We start from the raw sequence: 11,477 nt of genomic DNA, 5'->3' as shown, positions 1-11,477 counted from the left end.
AAGGCTACTTGGCTGTATCCCAATGGAAAACGCCCTACAAAACGGCCCAAAGTAGTCCCGGGACCTTTTCAGGCGTGGGCCGTTTTGTAGGGCGTTAGGGACGGGCCGAAATACGGCGAGGTGGGAACGAGGGCATTGACTACAATGCAATTTATATTTTTGAGCGTTTTGTAGAGCGTAGAACGCCCTACAAAACGGTCAGGTGGGAACGCAGCCTTTGTGGCGTGAGCTCTGTGGATGGCTTGGACCAATGACAAAGCGCCATTGGTCCGAGCTGTCCAATAAAAAAAAAAAGAAAGAAAAAAACCACTGAGGCCATCAATCTCGATGCCTCAGCATTGACGGGCAAGTTGCATCCGGCTTTTGACAGGTAGTTTGGTTACACAGTAGCGGGCTTCCCCACTACTTGTGTAACCTAACTATTGAGGCAAGAGCTGTCACAGCCTCTACTCTTTGTGAGAGATGTGAGCTCTGTTCAGCGCCATTGGTCCAAGCTATCCAATCAAAAAAAGAAAAAAAAACACTGGGGCCATCGATCTCGATGCCTCAGCAGTGACGAAAAAGTGAGAGACAGGGAGGCTCCTCCCTTCCTCCTTCACACTATCTTGGGGAACGGGTGGGGGGCGGGGCTTCGGCCAGCGGGGGCGGGACGTGCTGGGAGCGAGGCTGGGGAATGCCTCAACAGGAAACAACTGTACCGAACGTCACTGCTCATGATGCCGTGCTGGCCGCCTGGGTCGCTATGGCATTGCAGGCTGCTGGCTGACCATGGCAGCTATGAGGAGCAACTTGTCAGTGACAGCCAGCAGCAGCAGTAGAGGGGGCCGGGAGCCAGTGGAGGAGGAGGGGGGGGCTCGGCAGCGGAGGAGGAGAAGGGGCCTGGAGTAGGCGGTGCCCATCTGTGACCTGGAGGAGGAGGAGGCATGCACGGCAGTGGAGAAGGCTGACAGCGGATCGGGGCTGACAGGTAAGAGGTGTGCAGGGGTGTGACCAGCCCACCTGAGACCCTAGAGAATCTATGGTGGGCTCTGCAGGGTCACCCCTTAACTAGAAATCACAGGGCCCCCATACAAAATGTTGCTACGGGGCCCTGTGATTTCTAGTTACGGCCCTGATTGCACTGTATACTTAGCAGTTCGGCCGGCGTTGCGGCTCCTCCGCACATCTCTGCATTTTTTATACAGAGATTTCGTTTGAGTTATTTTTGTAGCCGCAGAATTTCACGCTGAAACATTTCTGTATTTTTAGCCATAAATCCCCTTCTGATTCTGTCCGGACAGCTTGTTATGATTTTCCTTCCCCTCCGTATGAGCTATCGGGTGATCTGCAGCGCATAATAGGGGTGGAGGCGGAATTCGGCTCTGATACGAACCACATGATGCCGGAATGTTCCCCCGACTTCTGGCTCTCAGATTGATACAAAAGATATAAGGATACTTCCACATCTGCTCCAGACCGCCGGCACCACGCTGGGGCTTGGCCAGTCCCTCTGTGAGATCAGAATGGACTGTATGTGCTGCTGAAAGGGGGCCCTGAAAGAGCGGGGGCCGATCTGAGAGCCATCAGGGAGAGGACACAGCTGGTCAACACTTGGAAGGGGCTGGTCACCCGCCTGGATCACCTGGGTCATGGACCAGACCACGGCGGAATTGCAGTAGAGTGTAAGTAGCGTAGGGGGACCCTCTTGTTGAGGTTTTGGAAGAGTGAAGGGTTAACACCCCCCTTCAGCTTTTACTTTTTGGTGTGTGTCCCATTGGGAAGATTTTCCTGTCACTTCCTGTCCTGGGAGAAACAACAGGAAATGAGGAAATCTCTCCATAGTAAAGGGAAGTCTCTAATGGAGCCCTGGATAGCAGCAGATATCTGAGAACAGTTTTATCTTGGGTTGCACAGATACCAAGTACCGGACTCGGCACAAGTACCGATACTTTTGAGCTCCAAGACTGGACTAGAGAAACATTCAAAGGTTAGGAGGCCGCTGTCATGTGTGAGGAGCACACGGAGCTCCCGGGATTTGTACATCTTTGTTATAATGTATCATTTTGTTGTTATAAACATATATTCGGGATGCACAGATACCAGTTTTGCGAGTACGAGTACTGACATATTTGTGTTTATTGTCATGTGACTGTTTTTGTAAAACAATACAGACCAATGATATCAGGACAGCGGTGGAGGGCCAGAGCCCGGTCCCAGCTGCAACCCTGGGAGTTCTCCTGAACATGCCAAGTATCGGCGCTGGTACTCGAAAAGTATCTGTGCAGCCCTAGTTTTAACCCTTTCCTACAACAATAATAATGAGCCACCCTACCGAGCCAAAGTCAACAAGAATAAAGATGAGAAGCTCTGACTTCACTGGCTACATGCTTAGTATGAAACAAGTTGGGGAGCTGCCGGTGAATGTAAGCCGAGAAGATTCCACAGCCAAATATGCGCTGCCAGTGTACGCTGTTGCTGAGACTGTCTGTGAAAATTGTATTGTTCTGTAACACCGTGTACAAGATTTAGGGCGTCACCAATCGTGTCATTTAAACTATTGTTTTATTAAATATTGTCCTCATACCAGAGTCCTGTGTATTTCTTCCAGATCTGTAATCCAGTGTGAGACTCGGAGCTTCCTGTAATAAAGACCGGTCACTGCTGCTCTCTCTCCTTGTGCAGGGCGACTGGTCTTGTCTCCGCCCCCTCCTGTAATAAAGACCGCTCACTGCTGCTCTCTCTCCTTGTGCAGGGCGACTGGTCTTGTCTCCGCCCCCTCCTGTAATAAAGACCGCTCACTGCTGCTCTCTCTCCTTGTGCAGGGCGACTGGTCTTGTCTCCGCCCCCTCCTGTAATAAAGACCGCTCACTGCTGCTCTCTCTCCTTGTGCAGGGCGACTGGTCTTGTCTCCGCCCCCTCCTGTAATAAAGACCGCTCACTGCTGCTCTCTCTCCTTGTGCAGGGCGACTGGTCTTGTCTCCGCCCCCTCCTGTAATAAAGACCGCTCACTGCTGCTCTCTCTCCTTGTGCAGGGCGACTGGTCTTGTCTCCGCCCCTCCTGTAATAAAGACCGCCCACTGCTGATCTCTCTCCTTATGCAGGGTGACTGGTCTTGTCTCCGCCCCTCCTGTAATAAAGACCGCCCACTGCTGATCTCTCTCCTTGTGCAGGGTGACTGGTCTTGTCTCCGCCCCTCCTGTAATAAAGACCGCCCACTGCTGATCTCTCTCCTTGTGCAGGGTGACTGGTCTTGTCTCCGCCCCCACTTCCACCACTACTGGCATTTCAGTTGTAGGTGGACGGCAGTATGCTCCCCCTTGGCTATCCACAGAGATTTAAAAAAAAATCACCATTTTAGGTTTTATTTGTACCGTTCTCCCTCTTTTTACCTTTTTTTTAATCTCTTTCTTATGAATATTTTTCTTATAATAAAAAGTACCACAATAAGAGATGTGCGCTGTGTATGTTTCTTCCCGGTCCTCCAGAGATCTCAGTCTGTGTAACGGAAATTTCTTCCTCCTTCTCCGCCGTATGTTTTTAGGTAAATCAAACTTTAGAATGTGATATTCGTTCCCCGCACCCCACGGTAATGTTCTCGGTGAGTGACACTCATCTCAGGTCGGTATCTACACACAATGTCGCTCTTCAAACTTTTACTAACAAATCATTTTAAACCATAAAAATCACAGATCATCTCTTCACATATAAATAATATTGATCCTGATCAATACAATGTGTCCGCTTCATCCCAAAGAACAATATACACTGATTGGCTGGATTATTATATACACCGAGTGGCCGGATTATTATATACACCGAGTGGCCAGATTATTATATACACTGAGTGGCCGGATTATTATATACACCGAGTGGCCGGATTATTATATACACTGAGTGGCCGGATTATTATATACACCGAGTGGCCGGATTATTATATACACCGAGTGGCCGGATTATTATATACACCGAGTGGCCGGATTATTATATACACCGAGTGGCCGGATTATTATATACACCGAGTGGCCGGATTATTATATACACCGAGTGGCCGGAGTATTATATACACTGAGTGGCCGGATTATTATGACCACCTGACGTTTGTAGGCAAATTAGCTATAATTTGGCGCTGAAGTTGCTAGAGGGCCGGACCATTATAAATAGGGAAGCGGGTTGGTTACCACGACAGTAGAAGTGATTGGGAAGATTCGGGGAAACAACGCGATGTAACAGCCTTTGAACGCGGGATGATTGTTGGCGCTCGGAGCCATGGAGCGAGTATCAGCAAAACAGCAGAATTCGTTACATGTTCAGGAGCGGCTCATTGTTAAAGTGTTTAAAGACCGGACTGTCAGCCGAAAATCTGGGTCTGAGCGTGCGAATTGTGGCCGTCAGCGACTTGTCAATGTTAGGGCAGAACGGGGGAGGGGCAAGACTGGTACAAGACAACAGAAGGGTAACAGCGCCGTGTCAGATTCCTCGCATCACCTTTCACCATCTCGTGGAGTCACCAGGCGGCCCAACCAAGTACTGATGGGGGGGTCATCATAATCTGGCCGCTCGGTGTAGATTGCATTGCTTTGTTTGGTATAATTCAATGTCCACACTCACCTCCTGCGTCCTCCGGAGGAAGCGGATCCTTACTTCATGAATTTAACATCTCCCCCTCATTGTATACATGGATATTGTTCTTTGAGGCGAAGTGGATACATTGTATTGAATTGGATGAATAATATTTACATGTGAGGAGATGATCTATGACGGGCTGGAATGTATAGAAACTCTTAATAATCATCAGATGTTTCTATGGATTTCAATGATTTGTTACAAAATGTCCACAACAGTTGTGTGTAGATAGTTTATGAACCTCTAAAGCTCATTTGTTTCTCCTTTTTCTTGTTCCAAAAATGAGAAGGATGTTTTTTGTGCCCTTTGTGGGGAACAAACTGCAGAATCCATCAATAAGTCTGTTGGCCTGTCCAGTTCCTGGCTGTGTACAGAGAAAGATATTCACTCGGACACAAAGATTCACCAGAGCTCGGGAAGACTCAAGCGATCCAGCACACAGGTCGCAGTCTTTGAGCATACGCGTATTCACAATGTACCAAACCACGGCAGTAACGCTGACATGTTTCAGTCCATAGCGGGGCCTTAGTCATTGTGAACCTTCAATACTCCACAATTAGTGATGAGCTGAATGTATCTGGGATCGGTTCGCTCTGACATAAATCCAGGTTCGGCAAACGTCCAAGCGAACTGAACCCTGAGCCGCCTGTGCCCAAGCAACCAACGATGCTGTGCGGGAAGGAGATTGCTAGGACACTGTTGGCTGAGTTGTGCAGTGTCATTGGTTGCTAGGACACTGTTGGCTGAGTTGCACAGTGCCATTGGTTGCTAGGACACCATCGGCTGGGTTGTGCAGTGTCATTGGTTGCTAGGAAGCTGTCAGCTGGGTTGCACAGTGTCATTGGTTGCTAGGAAGCTGTCAGTTGGGTTGCACAGTGTCATTGGTTGCTAGGACACTGTTGGCTGGGTTGCACAGTGTCATTGGTTGCTAGCACACTGTTGGCTGAGTTGCACAGTGCCATTGGTTGCTAGAACACTGTTGGCTGAGTTGCACAGTGCCATTGGTTGCTAGGACACTGTCGGCTGGGTTGTGCAGTGCCATTGGTTGCTAGGACACTGTTGGCTGAGTTGCACAGTGCCATTGGTTGCTAGGACACTGTTGGCTGAGTTGCACAGTGCCATTGGTTGCTAGGACACTGTCGGCTGGGTTGTGCAGTGCCATTGGTTGCTAGGACACTGTAGGCTGAGTTGCACAGTGTCATTGGTGGCTAGGACACTGTTGGCTGAGTTGCACAGTGCCATTGGTTGCTAGGACACTGTTGGCTGAGTTGCACAGTGCCATTGGTTGCTAGGAAGCTGTCAGTTGGGTTGCACAGTGTCATTGGTTACTAGGACACCATCGGCTGGGTTGCACAGGGTCATTGGTTGCTGGGACAGGGCCACGGTGTACCCCCATCCCACCATGAGCTGTGAACTATTAGCCACAATGGTTTCTGGGCCCATTTTGAGCCCCCTGTGTTAAAACGCACAAGCCAGCCGCCTCTTCTGCCTACCCCTTGGCCCAGCCCTGAGGAGAATGAAGACATCTCTCTGATGATTTGCCTAAAATGCTGAGAGACATCTGAATGTTGAGCTCCAGTTGGATTTTACACATCATGCTCCCCAATATAAACTGGTACTGTTGGCTGAGTGGCGCAGTCCCATTGGTTGCTAGGACACTGTTGGCTGAGTTGCACAGTGCCATTGGTTGCTAGGACACTGTCGGCTGGGTTGTGCAGTGCCATTGGTTGCTAGGACACTGTAGGCTGAGTTGCACAGTGTCATTGGTGGCTAGGACACTGTTGGCTGAGTTGCACAGTGCCATTGGTTGCTAGGAAGCTGTCAGTTGGGTTGCACAGTGTCATTGGTTACTAGGACACCATCGGCTGGGTTGCACAGGGTCATTGGTTGCTGGGACAGGGCCACGGTGTACCCCCATCCCACCATGAGCTGTGAACTATTAGCCACAATGGTTTCTGGGCCCATTTTGAGCCCCCTGTGTTAAAACGCACAAGCCAGCCGCCTCTTCTGCCTACCCCTTGGCCCAGCCCTGAGGAGAATGAAGACATCTCTCTGATGATTTGCCTAAAATGCTGAGAGACATCTGAATGTTGAGCTCCAGTTGGATTTTACACATCATGCTCCCCAATATAAACTGGCAACGATCGGCTAGTACACCCTCCACACTGCAGAGAGCCGACCGAACAAGAGACAACATGAACCTTCTCAGTCCTGGTCTGCACCTGCAGTGTCTGCAATGTCTATACCGCCATCTGCAGGTGCAGACCAGGACTGAGAAGGTCCATTCTATGGTATCAGGAGAAAGTTTCCCCATTAGGCGCTTTATTAGCTGTAATGTTCAAGTCGTCTCTTGTTCGGTCGGCTCTCTGCAGTGTGGAGGGTCTACAAGAGAAAATCCTTGTTGCTCTGACACTGTCCTGGACCCAGCACGCAGATTGGGTGTTCTGAGGTCACGGGGTCACACGCTAGTTTTGGGTCTGTGTCCCCAATAGCAGTGAAGTCAGACACAGGCAGGCGATCGGCAATCTTAGGAGGACGGCAGTAATTGGGGTCTCATGACAGGTTCCCTTTAATGATCATCATCAACTTTTGTAACCAGAAATATGACATTCAAATCTTGTTGCATGTTAAGAGTACCTGTCACACACACACACACACACTCAGCAAGCGGCCAATGTGGGGGATGGGCACCTCTGTAACCCATTGATTGTGAGGAGGAATTAGTGACGGGGAGCCTCGCCTCTAGTGGACAGAAAGGTCACATTGTCCGGAATATTTATGGATTGAGTAACTAAAGAATGCTCGGAGCTACGAAGGTGACAACCCCCTTTTAATGACCGATTGGAGTTGTAGTCCCTCCCTCTAATAAATCAGCTGAATGTGTTCCAGGAGAATCCAAACCGAACCAGTGCAAAGTCAGATCAGCCGCAGCCTGAGAAGAGAGGCCTGTCCCCTGCCAGCGTGATACAGAAAAAGGACCCATGTGGTCTGTGTGGAAGCAGCGGCCTCTCTCCAGTGGTCTGACACGCCCCCCCTGCTGAGTCAGAGCTAGAACTCTCCAATCAGTAAAGAACAATAACGTTGCTGCTGGCAGGGGGAAGGGAGGATGTCTGAATTCCGGTGTGAAAAGCAGTCTTCCTGAGCAGTGGCGTCCCGAGGCTGGGTGACACCCGGAGCGGTTACCCGGTGTCACCCCGCCGAGGCGTCATCGCGCATGCGTGGCGATCTTCTTGATACCTGCTGGCGGCCATCTTTGTGATGGACGCCGTCAGAGAGAGGAGGGGACAGCCACCCGGCGGGATAAGGTATGCCGCCGGGTCCCCTCCCCTCTCCTGATACTGTCGGGCATTCGGTCCGTGACCGAGCGCCCGACTTTTCAGAGGGGGGTGGCACCAAAATGACTGTCAGTCATTTTGGTGTCACCCCTCCAAGGGTGTCACCCGGGTGCGGACCGCAGCCCCCGCAACCCCCCTTGTGACGCCACTGTTCCTGAAGCTCCGTATCAGCCACATGAGCATTCACTGAACCTTGTGGAACCACCCAGGGCCGGATTTCTCACAAGGCCAACCAAGGCCCGGCCTCGGGGCAGCAGGGAGTAGAGGGGCATCAGGGAGTAGAGGAGCAGCAGGGAGTAGAGGGGCAGCAGGGAGTAGAGGGGCAGCAGGGAGTAGAGGGGCGGCAGGGAGTAGAGGGGTATCAGGGAGTAGAGGGGCGGCAGGGGTGTGGACTTGCTGCTCCATGCGCCGGGTGGGTAGTTGTTTTCTACATTTAGTCCTGCTTTGGGCAAGTAGAGCTAAATGTACAGCGGGGGTGCTGCTGCTTGTTTTGTACAAGTGACCTTGGTGATGTCGCCAATATCACTTGTATGCAACCTGCAGGTCTGCCATTCTCCATAGGGGGGGGAGGGGGGGGCGCATTGAGGAACCTGGCCTTGGGGCAGCAGGGAGAGTAAATCCGGCCCTGTCTGTATGCATAGACTGTCCAATGCTGAGCAAAGGAAAAGCAGCCTGAAGGACCCCGTAACCCTCTCTCCATCTTCGCTGATTGGAGAGGTCAAGCTCTGACACAGCATGAGGTGTATCGTCCCTCTGCAGAGAGACCACTGCTTCCACACAGAGAGCACGGGTCCTTCTCTGCAACATGCTGGCGGGGGACGGGCTTCTCTACTCAGGCTGTGGCTGCTCTGTAAAGAACGTAAGACTTTGCTCAGCTTTAGTTTAGATGGACCTGGGATGTATTCAGCTGATTTATACTGAAAGTTCTGTTGGGTTTTAACAAGGAGCAAACGGCACACGTAGTTATATACACGCAAACACGCGGAAACGGTGACCCCCCTCCGGTGTGCCAGTCAGCCAGCACCAACATCGGAGATATATCAGAACGTAAGCAAAGTGCTGAAATGGTGAAAGCGAAGTGCGAGTGAGAATCATACGGCCGCCCGAGCAGAGCCGAATCCTCAGCCGGCTGGAGAAGACAATGCGGCAAAGCGGTTTCTGGAAACTCCGAGCCGACGCCAAACGCTGGCAGACAAGAGCAGCACGGAGAATGCAGAGCCGTATTCTGATCGCATTTGCGGTTTTAAAAATGGCCGAGCTCTTGTTTGCGGCAAATAGGCCCCAACCGCCAGCCAATGCACATGGCAGCACGCACTGCGCCTCGGCAAAGAGCGGTGCCCTGCGTTCCTGCATGCAGAAAATAGTTGTATGATTTAGTTCCTAAAGAGGAAATGGCGTCTCTAACCACCTGGATACATTGTATTTATTTCCTGTCACATGGGTCACTCTCCCTTCCACCCTGATCCGGCACGGGGTCTCATCTCCTAGGCACGTCCAGGTTTCACATAGAGCGCTGGCACTGTGGCCAAGGAGGAGACGGATCCGCGGATGGGTTTAAATTGCGAAGGACGCACGGATCAACGCTCGAGCCCCCTTCTGCTGCAATCTTACCTGTGTGCTCCGTGTCTGCCCTCCGTGATCTGTGTCCCCTGAGCTTACCTTGCTGTCAGTGCCCATGAGTACCTAGCACCTTGTGGGCTCTGGTGTTCCCAGGTCTTCTGTGCATCTGTGCCTCCAGTGCACCCCTGTGCGACCTGTGACCCCAAAGTGTCCTTGAGCATCCTGTATCATGCAGCAATCAGAGCAGCCTGTGTTACCAGTGACCCCGGATCATCATGTGTTACCCAGTGACCCCAGAGTATCCTGTGTCACAAAGTGACCCCAGAGCAGCCTGTGTTACCAGTGACCCCAGAGTATCATGTGTCACAAAGTGACCCCAGAGTATCATGTGTCACCCAGTGACCCTAGAGCAGCCTGTGTTACCAGTGACCCTAGAGCAGCCTGTGTTACCAGTGACCCCAGAGTATCCTGTGTTACCAGTGACCCCGGATCATCATGTGTTACCCAGTGACCCCAGAGTATCCTGTGTCACAAAGTGACCCCAGAGCAGCCTGTGTTACCAGTGACCCCAGAGTATCATGTGTCACCCAGTGACCCCAGAGCATCCTGTGTCACAAAGTGACCCCAGAGCAGCCTGTGTTACCAGTGACCCTAGAGCAGCCTGTGTTACCAGTGACCCCAGAGTATCATGTGTCACCCAGTGACCCCAGAGCATCCTGTGTTACCAGTGATCCCAGAGCATCCTGTGTCTTCTTGTGACTTCAGTGTGCCATGTGACCTGAGCATCTCTTATGTTACCTACTGACTTCAGTGAGCCCTGCATGCCCCATGACCCCAGTGCACACCAGAGTATGCTGTGCCCCAGTGCACCCCAGAGAAGTCAGGGTGCCCTGTGTCCTACGTAGCCTCAAGTATGCCCCTGTGATCTCCTGGAGTGCTCCTCTCTCTCATTGGACACGGACACCTGTCTATGACAACATGACTGGGACATCAAAGCCTGTTTTTGGACATGAAGTCTGAGGTGATGAAAGAGCTCGGCTCCACCCCAGGGCTCCGTGCAACAATAACAAGTCAGTATGTCAGGGAAGATTCTAGAATGTGACATTCACACACAAAAATAACAAAGTGACTTTAACCTCTTCTCGGGGATATTCGTCTGATTGATTTGCTGGTGAAATCACCAAAGTTCAACTGATTAGCAGGTTTACCTCCCCTCCTGGCAAAACCATTAATGCACATACCCCGGCTCCAGAACAGGCCTAACGACAGCTACACCATGCAGGAACAGAGCAGGGAAGGACTGCCGCCACTTGGCATTATGGGAGCAGAGCTTGTTTTTTTCTTGTCATTTCATGGAGCTTCAAAACGCAGCAACTAAACGCTGAAATCTGTACGCATGTGTGTGACAGTCAAGAGCATTGGGGAGAATATAACGAATAAAACTAAAGTGAACACAGAGTTATATTATGTGGCCATTTTACATACAGGTCGTGCTATGTGGAAATTTTTAAGTCATTCCAAAACTGTGCTGCGAAGAAAGGCAACTCTACGGTGGGCATAGGGGTACAATTATTCGCACTTCGCCCTCCAGCCGCCGCCTTACTCACTCTCCCCCCAGATCCACAATCCGGTGTGTTTCTCCTATAACAGAGCCAGTCTGCCCCCCAGCCCCACCCCCAGAGTCATTATGTTGTCTGTTACGGCTGAGCAGCGACAATGCCCTCGGAGAAAAGGAACAAATCTCAACTGATTGGCCGCCGATGTGCTCTTCAAACTGTGGCATGTAAATATGGCTTCCAGGTTCTCTAAAAAGTGTCTCTCTGGGATCTGGATGGGAAAGTCCCCTCAATAGAGATAAGTTCAATATGGGATATCCTTTACTCTTCTTCTTCTTCCTCCTCCTCCTCCTCCTCCTCCTCCTCTTCCTCTTCTTCCTCTTCCTCTTCCTCTTCCTCTTCCTCTTCCTCTTCCTCTTCCTCT

At 51.1% G+C, this 11,477-nt stretch overlaps 1 protein-coding gene across 1 annotated transcript in view; it reads right to left on the bottom strand.

The window, feature by feature from the left end:
• Positions 1-11,477, bottom strand: part of MYLK (myosin light chain kinase) — a gene marked incomplete at its 5' end in the record, with an annotated part of 71,292 nt that overhangs the window by 13,383 nt on the left and 46,432 nt on the right. The window contains 2 exons of the mRNA XM_018572988.1: positions 768-906; positions 8,966-9,122. Coding sequence (XP_018428490.1) covers positions 768-906; positions 8,966-9,122 — 296 coding nt within the window. The remainder of the gene's footprint in view (positions 1-767; positions 907-8,965; positions 9,123-11,477) is intronic.

The sequence above is a fragment of the Nanorana parkeri genome, unplaced genomic scaffold (assembly GCF_000935625.1).
Source record: "Nanorana parkeri isolate BGI_ZX_2015 unplaced genomic scaffold, ASM93562v1 scaffold2196, whole genome shotgun sequence".
NCBI classification, from domain to species: Eukaryota; Metazoa; Chordata; class Amphibia; order Anura; family Dicroglossidae; genus Nanorana; species Nanorana parkeri.
Note: the sequence above shows the minus strand (reverse complement) of the source record. Positions and strands in the feature narration are given on the sequence as shown.